Source organism: Ambystoma mexicanum, chromosome 4q, assembly GCF_040938575.1.
Source record: "Ambystoma mexicanum isolate Mex_15411 chromosome 4q, UKY_AmexF1_1, whole genome shotgun sequence".
Lineage (NCBI taxonomy): Eukaryota > Metazoa > Chordata > Amphibia > Caudata > Ambystomatidae > Ambystoma > Ambystoma mexicanum.
Window position 1 is genome coordinate 898,098,912 of NC_090928.1, and position 24,710 is coordinate 898,123,621.

A 24,710-nucleotide genomic window follows, 5' to 3' on the forward strand; every position below is an offset into this window, starting at 1 on the left:
ACTTCGGACTCTCCCCCTCTCACTAGGAATAACTCAATTTAATTTATCACGTCTTTTTATCAATGAAGTGGGGATCATCATCATGAAACTCAAACCATTCAACTGTCAGGGAGACACGTGTCCAGCCTCGCTCATCAAGGAGGCGGCCAACGATTTAGCTCCCTTTATCACCTCCTTTATCAATGCCTCATTCAAATCAAGCACAGTACCCAATAATCTAAAAGACGCCTGGGTACACCCACTATTAAAAAAAGCATCACTAGACCGCAGCAACCCCTCCAATTACAGACCTATCACAATGGTTCCATTTCTTTTAAAAATTTTGGACCACGCAGCCTATCTGCAGATACAACAATACCTCGAATCCAACAACTTGTTAGGACTGAGACAAACAGGAGTTAGACCCAGACATGGAATGGAAACAGCGCTAATTGGCCTGAAAACCCAAATCCAGACTCTGAAGTACAAGGTAAAATTAGCTCTGCTTTTGTTACTTGACATATCAGCGGCATTTGATTTGGTGAATCATAAAATCCTATGCAAACACCTTTCATCTATTGCGCACTTCGGATCAAGCAACAGATCCATGAGGGTCTTTGCACCCTCAGCCTCTGCCATACCAACTCCAGTCACTTGCTGGATTCCACAAGGCTCATGCGTCTCACCCACTCTATACAACTACAATGTGTTCACCAAGCAACTTTTCGATAGACTCGACTATCTGGGGGTCAAGTATACCAATTATGCTGATGATACCCAGATACTCATCCCTATCACTGGTTACCATATCGTAGATACAAAGACCCTCAACGACATCTACAGTATCATACAAATTTGGATGGTGAAGCAAGGGCTCTGTCTCAACGACGAGAAGACAGAGTTGCTCCTTCTAGGATCCACCACCAAACTGAACAAACTGGGTGCGCCTTTCCCGTCATTCACTATTGATAGCAATGTAATCAAAGTAGCCAACGTTGTGAAAACTCTAGGAATTTACATTGACTCAAGGCTTACCCTAACGAGGCAAGTGAGTGCCCTAACATCATCCACAGCCCACACTTGTAACCTAATCACGGCTTGCCGCCCTTACCTGACTACAACTAACTGCATTTCAATAGCCAGGGCTTTTGTTTTATCGAAGCTCGATTATTGAAATGCCCTCTACCTGGGCACATCACAGCAAAACCTCAACAAATGGAAAGTTATGCAAAATAACGCTATCAGATCAGCCGTGAACATTCCTAGGAAGCAACTTATCTCTATGACTAGACACTCAATAAATTGGTTGAACATTAAGCAAAGAATTGACTTAAAACACTCTCCCTTACCCACAAGTGCCTCTCCCACCAAGCCCTTACCTACCTGTCCAACACCATCACTCATCACTCTTCCATTCGACCTACCAGAACAGCCCAGACCCACTGTGTCTCCATCCCTCGCTTCAAGCAACAACGGGCAGGTGGAGTCAGCTTCCCAGTACTTGCGGCTAAGAAATGGAACTCACTTCCAGTATCATTAAGAGAGGAACCTTCATTTCCCATATTCCAGAAAATGGTTAAAGCCCGGCTCCACAAGTTAGACCTCAACGTGGTTGCATAATTAATAAGGTAATTTAGGAAATATTCATTACCATTGTACATATGTAATTTCTGACCAGTTTGCAATACTGACTTATGTATATTTGTAATTACGTGTATCCTTTTTATTGACTCATTCTTATTTCATCACCGCTCTGTATTCTCTCTGTTGTAATTTGTTGCAACTTGTATGAATAGCCCCCAGATGCCTCTGGGCTTGGCTGCGCTCTACAAATAAATAAAACAAAACATGTGCCTGACTTTGCCTGACCCAATTAGCAGGACATGTCCAGTAAGATGCATGAAAAGTTTATCTTTTTAAACAATTTTTATTAATTTTCCAACAAACAACACAAACCAAACTTGCAGTACATAGTATATCATTTCCGATTTATATCACTCAAACAATGTCTACTGCTTCCCCGGTGCCCTCCCACCCACTCGAGCCTTCTCTCCTACGCATTCTGTTTCTTCCTCTTGCAACTGGAGTCCTTCTCTTGCGTTCTGTGCTGGGTCCCGATCGATTGGCCAATCTTGCGTGGGCCCAAATAACGTGGCTAGCAAATGTTTCCAAGCTGTCAAGGTTTCAGCTTCCTCCTCCCCACCAGAATTGCTAGCTTCCTGTCATACTGCAGTTTCAGCTTCTGCCCATTTCTGTAGGTCTCTCCACCACTCTTCTATTCTCGGTCTGTGGCAAGCTTTCCATCCCATAGCGACTCTGCGCTTCGCAAGTATATATGCCAGATCTTTTAATTTGATAACATGCTTAAGTTTACTTGGTCTGGGGAACCCTCCTGTCAGGTATGCCCACGCTGTTTCTATCATTATCTTAATCCCTTTTTCCTCCAGCCTATATGCTACTTCTCCCCAGAATCTCTCAATTACTGGACACGCCCAAAACATGTGCACCATTCCGGCGTTCTCCTCGTCACATTTGGGGCATGATTGTCTTCCTGCATTTTTAAATTTGGCAATCCTCTGGGGTGTCATGTAAGCTCTATGGGTGACATATAATTTTATCTGTTGCAAACTTGCATTCCTTGACACTTTCTTATGGTACCCTTGGGCCCTCTCCTACATCCCGTCAGTCATTGGGGTGCCCACTTCTTCCTCCCAGTCCTGCCTCAGTTGTACCAGTTCTTTCCCCACTTTGGACATCACCATCTCATATATTCTAGATATCTCATGCCCTCCTTCTGCTATGTCATATTATGTCTAAGGTGGTGTCCGGTTGATCTTCTAGTACTATTTCGGACCATGTCGCTTTAATCTGCCGCACCATCCCATGGTACGTGATATATTGTCCCGTATGTAACCCCGTTTGCCTCCACCAGCCTCTCAAATTCTTTAATCCTCCCCTCTTGCCATACATCTCCCATAGTTGCTATCCCTACTGGTTCCCAATGCTTCCTGATCATCATCATTATTTGGCTTTCTTTTCCCACCAGCGCAACTAGTGGCACTTGCGGGGAACACAGTGATTAGTTCTCCATTGCCTGACAGGCCCTATGCCATATTTCCCATCCCAGTATCATCATCTTCGGACGCTCTTTCATATCTGCTTTGGGCAGCCACATCATTTCTTGTAGGAAGAATGGGGCACATTCCAGCATAAACATTATGTTTAAATTTCGTAGTTTGGCAGTTTTATCCCCCCTTTATCATGTGAATTTTGTAGCTTCCAGAGGGTGATTCTTTTCCTCATCCCACACCATAGGAAATCCCTACATATGCTATGTAATCGATCAAAGAATTGCTTTGGTATCAGGTATGGTATGTTGCAAAAATAGTGCAGTAGCCTTGGCAGGACCACCATGTTCAGCATTGCCCCTCTCCTCATCATCGCCAAGGGAAGTTTTTACCTGGAACTTCATGCTATTTTCAATGCTCTTGATCGCTTTCTCAGTATTATGTAGGTGCTCTGCCTCCACTGTATGGTAACTATTTATCCCAAGATATCTAAACGTGTTGACCTCCCATGGTATTTGTAAAACAGGTAATTGTTCTAGCGGGATCCCTTTGTATCTGCCCAGCGGGAATATACATTATTTTTTGGGATTCACTGCTATACCGGACAGTAACGCAAATTGCTCCATCACCTCTAGCACATATTGGAGGTTTTCCTCGGGGTAACGTAAATACAACAGCATATCGTCGGCATACAGGGAGATTAAATGTGGTTCCCCTTTTATGGTGATTCCTATTACGTTGTACTGCTGCCTTATATATATGTATATCGCCAGGGGCTCTAAGGCTAAAATATACATCATAGGGGGCAACAGGCATCCCTGTCTAGTACCCCTACTAAATTGCCATCTCTCTGATATTATTGCTCCCATTTTAACCCTAGCCAGGGGTGCGCTATATAATAGTTGGACCCATTTGAGATACCCAGGACCTTTTCCCGTAATTGGTCGGGGCTGCAATCAGCCAAGGCCATTTGACTGAGTCAAAGGCCTTTATTGCGTCTAATGCTACAATTGCCACTTCGCCAGCCTCCCCATTCACATGTTCAATAACTAGGTGGAGCCGTCTATGATTGTTGGTTATGTTCCTATTCGGAACATACTCGGTCTGATCGGGGTGTATTAATTTGGTAATGACTTTCCTCATCCTGTTTGCTAGGGCCGCTGTAAGTATTTTGCTATCCTGATTTAGCATTGACAGTGGTCTAAATGACCCGCAGTCCTTGCCAGGCTTAATGGGTTTCGGGAGCGGTATGATTATCGCCTCTCTTAGGGTCTCTGGTAGTCTTCCTATTTCGTAAGCCTCATTTAGCATCGCTAAAAGCGAGAGGAGCACCTCGTTTCTATATATTTTATAAAATTCGCTTGGGAGGCCTTCGGCCCCCAGAGTCTTGCTGGTGGGTAGTTGCACTATTACCTCCTCCAATTCTTCTAGGGTAATCGGGGTATCTAGCTCCTCTCGCTATTCCGCACTAATTTGCAGCAAGCCTATGTCTTCCAGTGTTTCATTTATTTTCCTGTAATCGCTTCCCTCTTTATCTCCATACAGGATTTGGTAATAATCTACGAACTCTCGATTGACTCCTTCTTGGGTGTCCACTATGCACCTGTCATCTTTCGTTATTGTTCTGATTGTGAGTCTGGGGGTCTCGCTCTTATATAGCCATGCCAAAGTTCCTCCTGGTTTATTACCTCCAGCATGCTGTCTCTCTATATACTTTTTAGGGTTTAGGTTACACAATCTCTCCCAGCATTCAACACATTTTTGTTGCAACCTGAGTATCGTTTTGTTCTCTTCCTTCGTGGTGCCTCCCCTTCTTAACGCTGATTCTAATTATTTTTCTGCTTCCTGTAGTTCAATTAATATCCCTCCTATCTTCGCTCTTGGGGGTCAGTATTGCCATTCCAGCTGTGAGTGGTCTGATAGGACCCTTGCTTTATATTCTGTTTGTGCTATCTCCGCCATCAACTCTTGTGGAACAAACATATAATCCAGCCTAATATGCAATTTTTGTGGGGCTGAGTAATGTGAGTATTGTCTGTCCTGCAGATGGCGCTCCCTCCATGCATCCTCGAACCCGAAGTCTGTCAGTACTGCCTGCAACGCTCTAGCCGCAGGAGTGGGTCTGTCTATTTTGCTATCTGATCTGTCAATTTTCGGATTCAGCAGTTGAAGTCTCCTCCCCAGATCACTGCCCCCCCAAGCACCTGCCAAGTTTACTGTACAGGGTCCTAAAGTATGCCGCTGTGTCTTGGTTCGAGGCGTATGTATTAATAATGCTTACTTCCTTGCAAAGAGTGGCACCAAGACTAGGGGGGTGACCATATTAATCAGGAAAGGGCTCCAATTGAGGGTCCCGGGATCACAGAAAGATACAGGAGTCAGATTTTTGTTCTGAACATCAAACTACATGACTAAAGGGTGTCCTTGGTTTCTTTTTATGCCCCGAATACAGGCCAGGAAGCCTTTTTCAAGGTGCTAACAACCTTCTTAATGTCATGACGCCTTCCCCCGGAGCACCAGGCCAGGCCCAGCACCCCCGGGAGCAGGCATAACGCCCCCGGGTAAAAGCCCAGCGGCCCTTTATAGGGGCTCTTTGGACTCTGTCCTGGCGCCACAGGCGCCAGGCTCATGTTGGACATCAGTCCTGGCGCCACAGGCGCCAGGCTCATAAGGGGAAGTGTTTGGTGCACTTACTTGAAGCAGACCATGCTGCACACTCACCTGATGCAGACTCTGCTGCATGAAGAACCAAGCCAAATGAGGCTTAGGAGGTACTATTTTTCTGAAGGAACTATTTTGTTACTTGGGTGGGGCTGTGGAAGAATACTCACCTGGAACTTCTTCCAAAGCTATTTAAGCCACGCCCGGACAGCCACACGTGCTTCGTGTTGTTCTGCATCCCAGCAGCTGAACGCTCACCGTGTCTGCTCCTGCACCTGGACTCCAGCCACGCCTGCCTCGAACCTGGAACACCTGTAAGGGAATAAGAGAAGAGAAAGGTGAAAACCAAGAACTTATTCAACCTTCTTACCTGCATCCGGAATCTTCACGCCAGCATTCCTGAAGGAAGACTTCCATTTAAAAGCACCGCGTTGCTCGCTGCAGCGCCACGCTTCACTCACCTGTTCCCGAGACGCCGCCCGGCTCCATCGCGGCTCTCAGCACCGGTCGCCACATCTCTGCACCTAGGGGAGAGAAGAAGAGACAAAAGGTGAGCAAGGGAACACAAGAGGAAAGCCGAATTTTCAGCCATATTACTTGCCGGCTTTTCTTGGTGAACCATTCCACATCTCGGGTCGGCGCCGCATCTTTGGCAGGTACCGCACCCCGGCCCCTATGGGGAAAGGACAAAAGACATTACTGGGGAATTATAAAGACATTAAGAGGGGTCGCCCTCATCACTAACTCACCTGATTTTACCACCGGCAATTTAACCCCTCAACGCATCGCCTTTGTTCTGCACCTGAAATAAAGGACAGAAAAAACAACATAAAAGGAGGCTCACACTTGAACTTTTGCATCTTCATACTTACGGCGTATCGCTCAGAAAAGTCAAGTGGATGTGCCAGCGCCATTCTGAAAACCAGTGAAGTAACTGGACGAACGCGCGCCCCTGCACCAGAAGCAGGATGGAGAGTTCATCCTTCCAAACCATAAGGTGAGCTTAAACCGGGGGTTTTGGAGGAAGTCAGAGAAGAACGAAGGGGGAAAGGGGGGAGCAAGCACACTATTCAGCAGACAGTTAATCCCCTTTCTCATCTGCAGAAGGATATTCCTACAGGCCAGACAAGCAAGATTTGGGGGTCATGTTTAATCGGTGGTCCAAATTCTGCGCATCACGCTTGAAGAGGCCACAGCAACCCAGACCAGACCAGCGCCTCCGTGGGAGCCAGGTGAGCATTACACTTAATGAGTTTCTCAGAAGAGGAACTAGTGGTAGCTGGGGACTTCAACTGTGTAGTGGATCCTACAAAGGACCAAACTCTCCCCCCCAACAAGTGCAGATAAGCATAACTTCTTGGTTTTGAAAAAATTCCTGAGGTGATAGAGATCTGGAGATTCTTTCACTCTGATGCAAGGGGCTAGACATTCTACTCCCCAGTTCATCAGGGGTTTCCAAGACTCGACATGGTCCTGTTCTCCAGCTCCCTCATCCAGACAGTCACTAGGTCCGAGATCCTCCCAAGGGTTCTATCTGATTATTCCCCAGTATGGGTTTAGGATTTGGGGGTCCTGCTGTATCAGCGGTGAAAGCTGTGGCACCTGAATGATTTTTATTTAAAAGATGTGGCCATGAAAACGCATATTTCGGACACCCTCACCAATTATTATGCAGAGAATGGTACTGATGGGCTGCACCCCTGAATAGTCTGGGATGCGGCAAAAGCAGTCCTTAGAGGTGCTATTATCAGCCAATCTGCAGCCTATATGAGAGCCCAGCAGGCCAGGGAGACAGAACAAGGGGGAGAGGTTAGTCGATTGGAAGCTGCCCACAGGAGAGCAAACACGCGCACATCCCTGAAAGAAGTATTGGTAGCCCAGAAGGTATTGGAAGCCCATCTAACGGACACCGCGGCCCAGGCATTCCTCTCAGCCCGACAGGTCTATTATGAAAAAGGCAACAGAGCTAATGGCTGTGAAACTCTGTAAACGGACTAAGCACAATTATATTTCAGTCTTGAGAATAGCAAGGAAAAGCGGGTCACCTGAGATGATGCCAAATTAGTACTAATGGAGGACTATTTTAGGGCGATAGGAACCAAGGTCCCAGGTGCACAGAGTCAAAAGGTAAGGGTTATAGATCAGGCGGGCCTCTTGAAAGTGTTTGCATAGGACAGGGAAGCGCTTGAAAGGGAGATATCTGAGCAGGAGGTCCTGGAAGTTATCTAGCGCCTCTCATCAGGGACGACCCAGGCCCCAACGGCTTTACCAGTTCTAGAAGATATTTGCGCCACTTGTAGCTCCTCAGCTAACCAAGTTACTCAATAGCTTCTTGGAAACAGGCTTAATCTCCGACACCATGTCCGAATCCATCACAATGCTTATCTTGATGCCCGGCAATGATGGAGCGGATCTCTCGGCATACAGACCCCATAAATTGTTTCACAATGCTATCGAAGATCGTAGCCCTTAGGTCTTTGTTAGAGCTGACTAATACCTTCGCCAAATTTGGGGCGGTGCCTGGGTTCTGCATTGATGCAGCCAAATTGTTAGGCCTGAACATCACAGAAACCCATGCAGCATACAGTCCGTATGGGAACAGTCAGGATCTCAGTGGTGAACGGACAAGCTTCCATATTTAAGAGTCACGATTACGGCCTCATATGAATTATTGGTGGGAGGTAAATGTGCAGGTCTGATAAACGACTCGAAGTAACAACTGTTGTGATGGGATCAGCAAGAAATGTCCTGGCTGGGCAGAACCTATAGCAGTAAAAATGACCCTGCTGCTTGGGCCTCTATATCTTTTCCAGGTGCTACCCTTATGTGTGCAGGCTAAAGACCTGGAGAAGCCCCACAGAGCCATCACTAAATTTGTTTGGGTGAGAAGACGCCCTCAGATTCCGAGGAATGTCCTGTTGAAACCGGCGTGGGTGGTCTGGGCATTCCATTACTGCGGAACAAATTCCTGGTGGCGCAAATGGGCCAGATGCTAGACTGGCCTCTAGGCATGAAATACCTGAAATGGAAGGACATTGAGAACATGGGACTGACAACCCCATTGCACGGGCTCCCATTTATCTCCACCCGGTAACGGGCATACTGCCTATGACTGCAGCCACCCTGGGGCATTGGGACTGGGCAGGCTGCCTACTGGGGATTCATGGGGGCCAGGCCCACTCACACTGGTGCTAAGCAATCCAGATATCTCCCCTGGTATGAGCAAAGGGGTGTTTGCAGCCTGGGTCAGAGATGCAGCGTTTAGACTCAGGGACCTACTCAAACAGGTAGAACCCCTAAACTTGCTCGAATGTAAAGCAAAAGTTGCCCTTCGTGAAGGAGAGCGCTTTAGCTGATGCAAATCAGGCACTGAATTACGAACCCAGCTATCAAAAGGGGGGCTGTTCGACCCTCCCCATGTGGATTAAACTCATGGTGCAGGAGGGCTGGACGTCCGGGCAGGGTTCCCATTTATATACTCTTGGGAAAGCCATGGGACAGGGGGAAGCTCCTCTACATGATTAAACGGGAGCAAGACATTGGCCAAGACATCACTGAGGAATCTTGGGACAAGATTTGGTAGCATACACATAAAAGCTTGAGATGCACACAACTCAAAGAGGGGGCTATCAAGCTTTGCTACAGGTGGTAACTCACGCCAGCAAGGCTTCACAAAAAAATCGCCTAATATCTCAGACCGTTGTTGGCATGGATGTGGCCGAGAGGGAAGCATGATACATATGTTGTAGTCCTGCCCTGTGATATAAATATATTGGAAAGAGGTATTGGCGCAGATTAGGGAAATTACTGGTAACCACGTCCCTCTAAGTCCCTTGGTAGTGCTGCAGGGGGACACCCCAGAAGATGGTTCGTTCGCGCTTTTGGGTCCATGAGCTGCTCTTATTGCAAAACTGCTGCTCATGGCCAAGATTACTAGAGCCTGCTTCTGGAGGACATGGGGGCCCCCCCTTTAGCTTACTGGTGGACCAAGGTATCGGAGATCTTAGCTATGGAGAGAATCACAGCACTCTTGTCCAACATGATGCCCAAATACATACAGACTTGGACACCGTTCATAGAACAGGTTCGAGACAGGGAGCCTCTATATTTCGTCCATGATTTATGCAAAACCTAAGCCACTTGTGATGGATTGGAAGGGGAAATGGCAGGGAAGCAGGCGGTGGGAGTCGGGACATTTGAGGAGTAGAGCCTATGAAGTTGAAATAGGCACAGAGGGGAGCTTCTTGGACTGCGATCTATCAGTGGAGGTATGGACTATGAGGGTTGTGCTCTTATTCGGTAGCAAATTGCCACTATGAGAAGTTGATTCCTTTTTTCTGTGTGGGAGGGGGAAGGGCGGGAAAAGGGGAAATATGTCACATGATCTGTTAATGTTGTTACCCGGTTGTAGTTTATTAATTGTACATTGTGATGACAAATTAAATAAAGCTGATAAAGAAAGAAGGGTCTATTCCTGAGATGAGGCAATGATTGTATCAGGAAAGGGCAATTACCTCAGAGTCTGTGATAGAATCCTCTCTTGCCACTGCAGTGTCGAGGGTGTGGCCCTTCACACAGGTAGAAGTATTTATCAATGGGTAAAATCCTAAATTGGAGATATGACACACCCAGGTTGTTTCTTCATCATTAATCAAGCCAAAGGAGGTAAAACTGTTCCACGTTTGTAGGTGGTTATGTCTGGTTTAGGTGGACTGTGAAGGCTAATCATCCAGTCATAAGATGTGTAAAAACCAAACGAATATAAAGCTCTTTAATGGAAAGATTGGGTTTCATCACACCTCAGCGTTTATTGGATTTTGTTAATTTGTGGTGTATTGATTGCACAGATGAACGCTGACAAGTAGCGAAAATAATCTGGAGGTCTGAGATAGGAATAGGTCTATTGGTTGTGGGTGTGCCATGATTATGGTGATATGGGCTCATTTCGGGTGCAAAGGGATCCATATATAACCTAAGATGTCAAGAGTAGGTAGTGATAAACACTATTAAGTTGGGTCTGTCTATAAGCTTATACAACATTGATCCCATAGTTAAAGGTATTAATAATGCTTTTATCATGCTTTGGCGGTCTTACAGCGATGCATATTCTAGAGCCCCTTCTACCTCAGTTATTGCAATGTCTGAAAAGAAAGCTTGGAAAGCAAGCTGCCAAAAATAGGATGTCCATCACTTAGTGGGCAGTTATTGCTGAGCAATAGGTATCTGTGCTTAATGTTTCAGGGATTTCTATGAGGATTTATTTTTTGAGGGGTTCTTCCAATTTTAGATCAAAATTGAGGATAAAAGATTTTGTATGAGCCATCTTCCAATGGCTAGAAGACCATAGTGGAGTAGAGGTCTATTTTGTCAGTAACAAAATGTCTTCCAACATAAAAGTATGGTAGATGTGAGAAGTCCTTCACCATTTTGTCTGATCCAATGATTATTGTCTTGGTGTCTTACACCAGAGAAGAATAAAGCTATGATGCTCTTGTGGAGGGAACCTCAGAGATTGACAGGAGATTACAACTTCTCCATCCCTGTCTTAGAACTTTAAGATATGGACCAAGTGCGGTTGTAGGTCAAAGGATCGACAACCAAAGGAACGAATGGTCAAAGGGTGGACACCAAAGGACCGAAAACAAAAGGATCGAAATTATTTTGATTTTTTTTAAAAAAAAAATCTTTTTTGGGGGGGTGTCCCCCTCCCCCCCCCACCCAACCCCTGTTTTTTGTGGTAGAAAACACTTTTTCCATAAACGAAAACCTAAAAAAAATGTAATTTAAAAAAAAAATGTGATCCTTTTGTTTTCCGTCCTTTGGTGTCGATCCTTTGACCATTCGACCCTTTGTAGTCGACCCTTTGACCGAACACCACCAAGTGCACCATGTTGGTGCAGGGAAAACAGATAGGCAGTATAGACAGAGTTGATCTTGCAGTAGAAATAGTAATGAAGAATCTGTGGATTTCCGCTATGTCACATATGATGAGAGATTGGTGCTGTTTGTGAAACTGGTTGGCATAATTAACGGTAGGACTTCAGAGGGCTAACCATACACAGAAAATGTGATGGGTGGAAGATTAGGGATGAATCTCGACCACTGCCATTGCTCTGGGCAATCTCCACACCATTGTTTTTTAGCCACCCTATGACACTTCAGAATGGGACCAGACCTATGCAAATCAGCCTGCATCCTGCTACCAAAGAGAGCAGCCCAGCCCAGACTACCAGCCCATGTGCCCTCTGCATGGAAACATAAGCAACTCAACATGCTTTGCTTTGTTGGGCCCCATCAGTGAGGCGCAGCTTGGTTTCCTAAGGAGCAGCAAGCAGCCGTTGCTCTACCCTGTCAGAGCACATTGTTTTACAGTGTGCACACTTTGTGGAGGACGTGAAGAACGGGATTAAGGGATCTGAGCCACAGAGCCTAATGTTTGACACTCCCGTTGTAAGGGCTCTCATAGAAGGATGGTCTTTTGCTAAATTTGTACAAACACCTCTGATGTACGCAGGGAAAATAGACTGATGTTCTGATTGGATGCAGCCAATAAAGGCTCTGAGGCAGGTAGCAGGATCAAGAATGCTTCCTGTTCATCAGATACACGTTTTTAAAACCTAGCGCCTTTAAAGGAAGGTGTATATTGTCTCTGAAGGTACAGACTTGAAGCGGGAGAATGAAGGTTCAAAATAGCCAAGTGATGCTGAGAAAATGAGCACTGCCTCTGCCCATGTCCAGGACGGAAGAGGGCCGGGCAATTTGTATAGCCCAGACAATATAACAAATTGCGCCTCAGCCAAATGCCCATTAGGATGAGATGGGATAGACATGATGCGAATTGTGTTTCTTAGTACAACTGGAGTAGACAAGCAATTTCAGCACAAACGCCTTTATAGAGAGGAGGGGTATCACATGCATCTTTAGTTTTTGGCCTTAATGAGATGCTCACAAGATGACTTTATGGCTTTAGTTGGAATAAGAGCCTTTGTAGGACGTTCAGCTGTGAGAATGGCTGCTCTTTGTATAACGAGTGCAAGGGGTGGTCATTACAATATCCCACTCCTGAGAAGTTGTGGCAAAGGATGTTCTGCATGGAGGTTGTGTTGCGCTACCTCCTACGTGACAGATGCATTACAGAAGAACCCTTCCATAAAGCATATACCCAGCCGGAGTGGTTATGCTGACTGATTGGGGGTCTGCCATGGCGTCCCACATGATGAATGGCATGATCAGGGACAGTCCTGCAGTTAGGAGTGTAGAGGGGTTATTAGTAAGACGCCACCCAATGTTTGGGTGCTACCACAAGTGCGTAAAGTCACCCTTAAAAACGTACTATCAGTTATTTCAGTGGTTATTACAATTCAGCATGATTTTGTACTGTGTAACTGCATATGAATACAGATCCTGAGTGGAGGCACCACTTATGTATACATGCTAAATGTATTTTTACTCACTGTCACACTTGCATTACAAACTGATGCACAGGGGAGAAAACATTTCCTGTTTATTAAAAATAATAATTTCCTCTATCTTCTTACAAAACATCTGAAGGCAAGCAGGCAGGCTGTTGATTCTCATAGACCTCGGAACATTAAACATGGTGCTTCTCCCAGTTATGAGGACTTTCTTTAATGTACAACACGTTGTGCAGGATTCATGGAATTTTCCAATTGTTTTTAAACAATTTGTATTTTTCAGCTTGTCTCCACAATTCAGCAATTTGGTGGTCGAAAGAGTTACTGTACCTGAACTGTTTGTTTCCCTTCACTTCTTACAATGTGGCTAGACACACTAAGTTCCATTTGACCCTCTGGTTTTCTGATCACATCACTCTGCAAAAGAAAATATATTAACATATTCAATGAGGAGTGAGAATGACTTCAACTACTGAATATAATCTGTAGAGCAGGATTAAGTAACTTTGCAAAAGAACAATTGAAACATTCTGGAGCACATCAAATGTTTGCTTGTGCAGAATTCTAAGCTATGCTAATTTTTTAAGACCAGTGCTCGCAGGGTGTTACAGATTAAGATTACCAAAACATTAGTGTAAGGCAGTGAAAATGTTTAATTGTTGTTCAAACAGAATAATTTTTAGTTTTAGCTGAAATTTGCCGAAGCCAATTTGGCCAAAATACTACTACTACTGTGTAGTGTGAGCTTTGAGATTTGCTGTTTTCTTCCTGTAGACCATTTATCCAATCTGGTTTATGCCTGACCCTAACCTGACAGTGTCATGCAGACCTCGATAGAATTAAAACTCATGTCACTCTTTCATTCATAATAGTACCTCTTATCAATCCTCCCCCTCTGAGCCTGTGTTGAATACCTTGATGTTGTCACTTCTCCTGAGGGGTAGGCCCTTCCCATGAGAACAGGCTAGACTGCAGAGCCAATGATAGCGTGGAGAGTGAACAAAATGCACGCAAGAACCCGGAAGGCTGGCGTGCTCACGAGCAAAGAGGAGTGGGTCAGGAAGAAGATGGTAAAGCAACCGTCTCAGCTGCTGGCATGACCACAGGCAGCCGTGTGGGCATGGGTCCTGCTGCACAAGAAATGCAATGGCTGCCGAGACGAGCAGCGGAACGGAAGCAAATGCTCCCAAAAAGGTTGTGGAGAGGGGCGAACAGTGGGAAGGCCACAAGAATTACAGAGCAAGCCTATCAGAGGGTCACAAGGCTTTGGTGAGCCCTGGGAAACCCGAACCAGCAAAGCCCAAATGAGCAGATTCCGTACCGAGGCCCTGCTAAAGCCAGCCTGACAAAGGGCCAGAGGAGTTTGGGGTGTCCTGGAAACAAGATCCTGGGCTGGGAAAGCCACAAGGATTACGGGAGCCAGATAAACCTGAATAGAGATAAAGCAAGCCTATCCGACAGCCAGAGGGCTTTGGAAAGCTGTGAGAAACCGAAAATCTTTACTATCCGAAGCTGGGGAAGCCACAAAGGTTATGGGAGCCATATAAACCTGAGTTGACAAACGCCCTACCCAAAGACGTGCTAAAACAAGCCTGTCAGAGGGCCAGAGGACTTTGGGGAGTCCAAGAAACACGAAATATAATGCGCAGAATTGAATGGAGAGAGAATCTGGACGATTCCAGTCTTCAAGTACAAAAGAAGATGACTAAAAATCACCAAGTTGAAATTGGTGGATTTGTCTTAAGAAAACCTTGTTTTTCCTGAGGAAAATTAAACCGTATGCAGCATATGTAACGACTTAAAAATATGGCCTACAGAACCTGCAGAGATGCTGAGGACTGTACTGCATGAAACTGGTGACATTTTAGAACCTTCTTCTTGAAAAGGGAATCCAAGTGTTGCGCCAGGCAGAAGACAAAGACAGAGGCTATTGCTGCAGCCTCCTCCTTTTTGTTAAGTTTTCTTAAGTGGTAGGCCAATTAGCTGAATAGGATTTGGACTAAGAACTGTACCATTAGTTTTAGTTTGTTAGGCAGGGACCTTCCCTCATAGCAGGGGGGCTAGATAGCCATTTTCTCTTTATTTTAAATAAACACCATTAAACATGAACGTACTTAGTCAGGAGCCTTCTTGTGGTTCGCCACAGCAGGTATAAGCATCTCAGTGTTGGTGTTTACGCTTCTGTAAAGGTCAAAACAATGCCATAGTCACCTAACCGGAATTTATGGTGTACTCAAAGTCAACGATGAGCTATGGATCTTTGCTATTGACGTGGCTAAACATTGTCGTCAGAGATCCATCCTTCAGGGTCTGAAAAACCATCATTTCATCACTCTGCACCACTAGAAATGTGACTTATGAAGTCAAAAATCAAGGTTTATTTTTCGCATATTCACTGCAGAAGACTTGCCAGCAGATAAAGAAACATTCAGTGACTTGAGGTCAGCTCAACCGTGTACATAATGGAGATATGAACTTGCCTAGGAATGGTCAATTATTGTGACCAGTTCATTCCCATTCATTCACCCTCAAGAAGCCTTGAAAGTTCTTACAAAGTCAATGGTTCCCTGGTGGTGGAAAGACATTTTAACTCATTGTAGTCCACCAAGTGCATCCTGACATCTGACACTACCATGGCATGCTTTGACCAAGCGAGACACAGGAAATCGGTGGGGGATAACAGCCAGAGGAGCTGTTCTCCAGGACACAGCGAATGTCTCCTTGGTCTCTGTACCAAATGAGAGCCAAAGTGGATGGCCAATAAGTAAAGTTTTTGGTGACTTATTCTCAGATTGAAAGAGTGCAATTTCCACATGTCCTGACACTCACCTGACGTGTCATCATTCTCCAGAGACGTTCACCAAACCACTGCAAAGGCTAAGCATTATTTTGGCACCCTAAACATTTTCTGGTTCTGCCATAAAAGTACTCAACACCAAATGTGTAATTTCAACTACAAAAACGTTATCATTCCCTGTGCTGGAGAAAATGACAGGCACGTATGTCCTCATGCAATCTAGCAGATTTAACAATGGACCCCCTTTTCAGGGGAGAACATTCCAGGAATTTTAAAGCCACCTAAGAAACATACTTTGTTGGTCACAGACAAATAGGGATGTTGCAGTGGTTTCCACACACTATCAACAGACTGCTCTGGGTAGTCTATGTGCAAGATGAGAACATTATCTGGGCCAAATGCTGGTTCCCCACAAGAATACTGCACTACAACCCAGTAGTCAACGGAGGAGCTCCCCAATATAGTTGTATTGATGGTACAATATTTGTATTTGTATTTATCAAATTTTATATAGCGCTTATATACAACAGGTAATACATACAAAGCAAATTAATACAAGTTATGAGACAAATAACCAGGAACAATATGCAGAACAATGTGCAGGATCAGTGAATAAACGTGAGTAAGGTAGAACAGTTGAAGGAAGTAGTAGAGACCTGTCAGGAAGGAGATTGGAGTAGGTGGGATTTTAGAGAGGTGCGGAAAGATGAATAAGAGGTGATGGAGTGGATCGGGAGAGAATTCCAGTGGTGTGGGGCAAGGAGCTGGAAGGAACGGAAGCGGGAAGGTGCGCAAGGTGCAGGAGGAACAGCGAGTAGGAAGTTATCAGCTGAACGGAGTGAGCGAGAGGGAGAGTAGAACGAGAGGAGGGAGGAAAGGTAAGGTGGGGCAAGATCGTGAAGAGATTTGAAGACGAGACAGAGAAAGTTGAATTTGAGTTGGGAGTGAAAAGAGAGCCAGCCTAGAGAGACGAGAGAAGAGGAAATAGAATCAAGAGGGTAGAGCAGGCAGAGAGAGCGGATGGCAGAATGGTAGAGGGATTTAAGGGGGGGCTAGATGTTTGGCAGGAAGGCCAAAGAGGAGATTTGAGCAGTAGAAGAAGGTAAGAGAAGTGTGGTGAGAAAAGGAGAGGTTGGAGTCAAAGTGGAGACCAAGGATGCGGGCAGAGGAGGAGATGGGGAGAAAGAGAATGAAAGGCGGGGGTCAGGGGAATGGAGGGTGTTGCCAGGAAAGAATAAGTCTTCTGTTTTATCAGTGTTAATGGTGAGAAAGTGGGAGGACATCCAGGATTTGATAGCAATGAGACAGGAAGAGAGTTTAAGGTGGATGTCAGGAGTGAAGGAAGAGAAGGAGAGGAAGAGTTGAGAGTCATCAGCATAGAAGTGGTGAGAGACACCAAAGGAAGAAATGATTGGGGCTAGGAGGGAGATATATAGCGAGAAGAGAAAAGGGCCAAGCACAGAACCTTGAGGGACGCCGAAGTCAAGGGAATAGGTAGGCGAGGTGCTGCCGTCCCAGGAGACGGCGAAGGTGCGATTGGATAGGTAGGAGGAGAACCAGTTGAGGACAGAGCCATTGAGACCAAGGGAGGAAAGAGTGTCTAGAAGCAAAGGGTGCTCCACAGTGACAAAGGCGGCTGAGATATCAAGAAGGACGAGGACAGAAAAGTGTTTTGAGTAGCGTGAGGTGAGGACAGTTTCAGTAGAGTGTTTGGGGTGAAGGAGAGAGAGGTTGAAGACGAATGCTGAAAGTTGTGAGTAGACTAGGCGTTCAAGGAGCTTAGAGAGGTAGGGTAAGAGAGAGATGGAATGAAAGTTTGAGGCTAAGAGGGGGTTAGCAGAGGGCTTTTTCAGGATAGGGATGATGATTGCGTGTTTGAAGGCTGAGGGAAAGGTTGCAGTAGTGAGACAGATGTTGAAGAAGGAGGTAAGGTAGGATATGAGGAGAGGGTAGATCTTGGGGATAAGGGAGGTGGGGAGTGGGTCAGAGGGGGCAGCAGTAGGGTGAGCTTTTGATAGGAGGAGAGAAACCTCAGAGTGAGAGACTGGTGTGAAGTTAGACATGGTAGAGGGTGGGATGGTGGGGGGTGGGGAAGGGATAGGCTAAGAGGGGTTACAAAGAATACTTTGGCGTAAGGTGAGTACCTTGGAGGAGAAGAAGTTAGCAAAGTCAGGGGATAAAAGAGGGGAGGCAATGGAGTGGTCAGGGATAGGATGAGAGAGAAGGCAAGTCAGGGTTTGAAAGAATTAACGAGGGTGGGAGGATTGAGAGTGGAGGAGGTTAGAGAAGTAGGATTGTTTAGCTGAGTTAATGCAGTTGTTAGAGGGTGTGGTAGGAGTAGTAGGAGGCTTGGTTAGCTGGTGAGGGGTGCTTGAGCCAACGTCTATCGAGACGACGGGGAAGGCGGCGCATGGAAGAGAGATGAGAGGGGAGCCAGGGTTGGGCAGGGTAATGGGAGGGGCGGAAGGGGGTGAGAGGGAATAGTTGGTCAAGACTGGAGGACAGGGAGGAGGATAGGGAGGACAAGGAATCATTAGCAGAGAGAAGAGAAGTGAGTGAGAGGGGGGAGTTGGAGAAGGAAGAGACAAAAATAAGGGGTTAATTGGGGAGTGGGTTGAGAAGGTAGGAGTCAAGTATAGATAAGAGGGGGGAGGTGTGGTGAGTGGTGGAGAGATGGAGGTTAAAGTCGCTGAGTATGATAAGGGGCGTGGGTCTGGGAGAGATGAGGCTAAAAAGGTGGCCAATGTCATCATAGAAGGAAGCAAGGGGGGCAGGTGGACGGTAAATGATAAGAAAGGATATGGCATGCAGGGAGGGGAAGACTTTATACAAGTATTCAAAAGAGTGGAAGACTGGAAGAGTGGCAGAGCAGGGAGTAAATAGGCACTTAAGGTGAGAAAGAAGAATAATGCCGTCTCCACGACCAGAAGAGTGGGGAACATGAGTGAAGGATGAGGAAGTGAGAGATGCAGGGACAGTTGAGTTAAAGGGGGAGATCCAGGTTTCAGTGATGCATAAGAAGTGGAGGTTTAGATGAAGAAACAAGTCGAGAACAGCGGCAGTCTTGTTACAGAGTGATCTTGCATTCCATAGGGCGATGTCGATGACTTTGGAGTTTTCAACAATAGGGGGATTGATGAGGTTACGGTATTTGGTGGCTGGGCATTGGGACAAGCGGGGGTGAAGTGGAGATGGGGAGTTAAGTGTGGAGATAGTCATTATAGTGAAGCAGAGGATTTTGAGGGAAGGCCAGGTATTGGAGCGGGGTGAGGGAGGAGATAGTGGATGGAAGTGGAAGATGGAGTTGTGCATGCCTGAAGATGCAGAGGTAGCGAAATGGCAGATGGTTGCTGTGTCTGAGTAGGTGGTACAGTGTTCACAGTGAATGGGAGCGTGAGAGCAGTGCGGGAGGATGTTCATTGGGCTGGTGGGAGAGGAGTAATATGCTGAGGGTGCCAATTAGTTGGTAATGGCTGTTAGCTACCTGAGTAGGGAGTGTGATAGCAAGATGGTAGAGGGCTCTGTGTAAACAGTCAGTGAAGGCGTAGTGGGTGTGCTGAGGTAGATACTGGGTTAGCAGGGAAGGCAGTGTGGGCAGGAGGGAATAGTGAGGTGGTAACAGCAATGTGGTCGCTGGGCTGGAAGCTACTATTTGTGTGACAATAGCAATGTGGTCGCTGGGCTGGAGGCTACTATTTGTGTGACAACTAGAAGATAGTGGCTCTGTGCGCTCAGTTGGTGAGTGTGGTAGGAGTGTAGGAGTTCCACATGTCGGGAACGAGACAGGTCCAGTTTAAGCCTGATTGGCAACTACTGTAGAAAGAGAAGCGGTACTGCTGGGCAAGTCAAATTAACTCAGTGCCGGGATGGTCTGCGTCGGGGTGATGAAGAGTCCCAGTCAGATTGGTGTAGTCTTGAGAGGTTGCAGGCAGAGGTCACTGTTGAGTGCGGGCTGAAGCTGACGGACAAGCTCCTATTTACGTATGCAGCAAGCTTGGTGTGGTCCCTAGGGAAGAACCACAGTGGTGGCTGTGACTGGAGGGATCCACCGTTATCCTGGAGGTGTGGACGGGTGTTTGTGGGAGCTCCTTGCAGTAGTCCCTATGGAAGAACCACAGTGGTGGGGGTGACTGGAGGGATCCGCAGTTATTCCTGGAGGTGCGGTCGGGTGTATGTGGGAGCTCCTTGCAGCGGGAGCCTGCGATCACCTCCCGCCACCGGTTCCTACCTGTGGCGTCACACTTGGCGGCTGTGGTGGAGACTGCGTGTACCTCAGTAACGGCCCGGGGTGTAGCTGCTTCGGTGGGGGTGTTGCAGGAGATGGATCTGCCACAGTGGGTGGGCGAACAGCGTTCCATTGCTGACTAGCTGAGATGGTGCTCACTCTATACCGGTCTTCGGGACAGGCTGCGTCACTGGTAGCAGCGTTGAAGCTGTCTGCACACACGTCTGTGTAGGCCCGGCGTGCGCTACTTCAAGGGGCCATGGGGGAATGATCCGTACAGGGAGTCAGTAGACGAACTGCCTTCCTTTGATTGTTAGCCTTGGTGGTGCCGACGACGTTCCGCTCATTGGCTCGCTTCGTGAAATCCGATGCAGGCTGCGCGCTGCATCGCTAGCGTTGGCGGCTGGAGTGGGAAGAGTGGCCTTAGGAGAGTTCCATGGGAGGCGCCATGATGGCCCACACGCGTCCAGAATCCGCGAGCTTCGCTCACACAGAAAGGGTATGCGGTTTTCAAGAAGAGTGCGTCCACAGGTGCCCATTATGTTTGTGGGCAGGAACGTGTAGAGCGAGATCAGGGAATTGTAGCATATATTGATCTCTTTGCTATTTGAATCAGCCTGAATGGAGGAGACGCCAGATCAGGCTGCCATTGCTTCTGCGCCCCCTTGTGGTATTTCTGTACGCTGGTGTAATATGTACGCTCTACACTGCAGTCTTATTCATCAAGACCAGTAGGTACCCTGTGATTTATAAATAACCACACCTAGTCATGTTAAGAGGCTACTAATCAAAAATGTCAACCAACAAGCCTTTGGCATATGAGATCAAATACTTGAATAAAGTCAAATGGCACAATTAATAACTGTGGTTATACTATGAGTCAGCATCTCTGACAGTTACTGAGGTGAAAAGGATAATGATCACTGTCACTGTGATGCTGGAAAAGCATTGGAGGTACAGGGCCTCCCTGTTCTTGTCCTGTACTCCTTTTTCATGTGTGTTCTGTGTTATTTTCTGCACAGGAGTCCATGTGGGACCCCTGGCAGTGCAGCTCTTCCTCTCTTTGGTTGTGGTGAACAGACCCTTAGGATACCCTTAAGGCACCCATGGGTGGGGGTACAACCCTCTACCCCTAGTGTATGTTTTTGGACACCTGTGTGTGGCCCACAGAGCAGGGAATGGGCTGGCGGCAGCTCCATGCTGAATTTGACAGGTGCTCCGAGTATCCTCCATTTTGGGATACCCAAGCCCTGCCATAGGAATCAGTGAATTCCTGATAGGAGACAAGATGACCCCTGTGGCCTCTTGCTTTCTATTACCTGTTACCTTGTTTTCCCAAAGTCCTGGGAGCCCTGATTGTGTCCCTCCCCTGATTGCCTGTTGGGTGGAAGTTCCATATATGGTATTTTAGGGAAGTCCAGGTCAGACTGGCAGAGCCTTCCCAATGACTGTATGTTGTGGGTACACCCTTGGGGTGCAACCTGGGTGAATGGAGTGTGTGACCAATATACATTTCATGGTATGGGTGTCTGGTTTTTGGTGTGTGACACAATGAATGAGACAGCCCTGCCCGAAACTGGTATGAATGCAGTGTGGTGTGCTAAAAGGCTGGGTGCTTGCCCCAATCCACATTCCGTGTTGTGAGTGTCTGGATGGAGAAGAATTGCCTGAATGCACTGTGAGCCTGATTGGCTGCCTGCCTGCTGAATGCCCTTCTGAATGATTGGCTGCCAGAGTCTGGCTCAGCAGTGTGAATTAGAGACAGAACAGTATATCTGGGGACCTCTCACTGACTAGAATCGTTCGTTCAGCTGAAGTCTAAACTTGATACTTAACCTTGAAGCCCAGCTGGAAGAAGGCAGCCGCTGTGTCTCCAAGAACTGATCCAAGAGAGGACCTGGCTAGTAGACCTCTTCCCGAGCTATGAGGGAACATCGTGCACCAGCTAACCCTCACCAAGGCTCCCTGGTAGTCGGTCCCGAAATGACTGCCGACCGGAGATGGGGACTGCGGAGGAATCTGAAGCACCAGGATGTCGAGGCCATTGACGACCATCACCGCCGAGCGAGGTTCGGAGAACCGATGTAACATTGTCGACCAGAGCCGCAACGCTCCATTGCCTAAAACACTTTGAAATCAAGCACTCCCTTGCTCATCACCGTCAACCGCTTTGTTCCGCCGGAGAAAGTCGAGGTCGCTGACGCACCGAGGAGAATCCACCAGTGGGTTTCTGCCCTCCGAAGTCCTCAAAGACGCTGATGAAGATCCGAAAGCCAGCCGTCGTTTAGTCCCGATCGTCAACGCCAGTGCCGACGACCCGACCCCCTTGCTGGGCCTACGTTCTTCATTGACTCTTTGCAGCAACGAACTCTCGTCATCGAGGTGCACTGCACGCCTCATCTTCGTGGACACACTGGCACTATCCCGATTTAGGGTACTCAGGCCAACCTCCTTCTCTTTGACTGGATCCTGCCATCCCTCAACTTTCTTTCTTCTCCATCCACTCCCCCTAAATCCCCCTCTGTCCCCCCTCCTCTGACTGAAGTACCACACCCCAGTACTCCATCTCAGAAAACCTCAGAGATTGTCTCTACCTGGCGACTCTCAATGCCCGCTCAGCCAACAAACATTCTGATGACATCTGCCTCCTTCTTGAAGACACTGGCCTCAACATTCTCGCTCTTACTGAGACATGGTTCAATGCCAGCTCAGTCACCACTTTTGACTCCCTCCTACCCAATGGCTTTAAAGATCATTCCCAAGCCTCAACCTCACCATGCTGGCGATGGGCTTGCCTTAATCTTCCTTGAGTGGGTTCCTTCTTTCATCTTACCCACTTAGCACTACTCTTCTTTTGAGAGCATTGTATGCAAATTGGTTATCTCTCCCTCCTCCACCCTGACCATTGCTACCATTTACCGCCCTCCAGGTTCTACCTCCATGTTCCACTCTGAATGGGATGATTTCTATTCCTCCTTACTCTCAACCTCCTCCAACCTGCTGCTTCAGGGTGACTTTAACATCCAATTGGACTCCCATGGCCCAGCATCGACTCTTTTCATTGACCTCTGCACCTCGCTACCCCTCTGAATTCTCCCTTCGGGCCCAACCCACTCTGCTGGCACACTCCGGATGCCCTCATCCACTCCGACCTACATCTCTCATCTCACCTGGTCACCCCTCTCTTTTAGACTGACCACTCTCTTCTCTCCTCCCACCTGGGTACCCAGGGCGTTTTGACCACTCCTCCAAAAGCCCTGCCAATCTCCTTCACGAACATCCGTCCGATTAAATGATAGTCAGCTGCTGCTGTAACTTGGCGATTTTCAAGAATGGGCGAAGGGAGCTTGAATTGACTTGATCAATTAGTGTGTAAATGGCAGGCAGAGGGGGTTTAGAAGAGGTGGGGGTTTTCATTGTGGTAATCAACATGACTGACTGCATGCACCCTCTAGGGTGTTCACTACCATAGGAAAATCAAGGCGAGTAGGCATATTTTATCTCAACTGCTTGCCTTCAACCCAGCAAAGCTACAGGATTCCTCCACGTTTGTGTCTGTTTTGAAGTTTTCTCAGATGCCACTGGTGCTGAACATTGGCTATAGCATGCAATGCACAAGAGAGAGGGGTTTCCGGGTCACCAGAGAGCTAATAACAGAAAATCAGCAGAGACACAACACTTCTTTGACTGAAGCTGGGATTATACAGCTAGATGCGTGGCAGGCTAACACTGTTGGAGAACATGTTTACATGCACGTTGATAGGCCTGAAGCAATGCACTTACTGGGGACTTGTAGTACAGCAGTTCACCGCCTTTGAGCACAAACCACCGCCGCTTCCAGGTCTTCACTTTCCCACCCAATTTCAATAAATATCCAGATTTCTCCCAAGGTTCCTGAGCAAGAAACACAACACGTTAGCCCATAAATCAAGCTTGATCGGAAATGAGCAGCGACTTGCGGAGAGTACTACAAGTACATTTATATACGTCAAACAGTAAAGAAATTCTACATTATGCACACAATACATATTTTATATTTCAGATTTAAAAAATAATGGGCCTCATTGCGAGTTTGGTGGTATTTCAGAGGTAAATCCTCGGAGATAACACCAAACGGATTTACAGTTACCACCACTTGGTCCTGTGGAATTACCACAGGATTACAAGTGGTGGCAGGTGGTGTAAATCCCAATTTTCTGTCCATAGGACTCCATTGGGGATTTTTGGAAGAAATACCACTGGTAGAATTACCTAGTGGTAATTCGGCCAATTTTTGGAGGACAAATTGAGGATTCACCTTCAGCATGATGCTGGAGCTACATCCTGCACTTTTCCTCCAAGAATCGGCAGAATGACCACCAGGTAATTCCACCATTAGTAATTCCACCAAAAACTGTAATTTGGCGGTGCAGAAAAAATGGAGGTAACTGAATTACCTCTACTTTTTTCCCACACCAGCAAACTAGTAATGAGGCTCAATGTCATTTAAAGATCATGGCATAGGAAAACGGCATTCCTTTAAGTCAAACTCCACATAAATATCGAATGTAAATTTGTTAAGCACA

The 24,710-nt window shown here is 46.8% G+C and overlaps 1 protein-coding gene across 1 annotated transcript in view; it reads right to left on the minus strand.

Moving 5' to 3' along the window:
* Nucleotides 1-24,710, minus strand: part of PLEKHH2 (pleckstrin homology, MyTH4 and FERM domain containing H2) — a 1,974,292-nt gene that overhangs the window by 1,035,883 nt on the left and 913,699 nt on the right. The window contains exons 12-13 of the mRNA XM_069608462.1: nucleotides 23,929-24,039; nucleotides 13,454-13,540 (exon numbers count right to left, since the gene is read on the minus strand). Coding sequence (XP_069464563.1) covers nucleotides 13,454-13,540; nucleotides 23,929-24,039 — 198 coding nt within the window. The remainder of the gene's footprint in view (nucleotides 1-13,453; nucleotides 13,541-23,928; nucleotides 24,040-24,710) is intronic.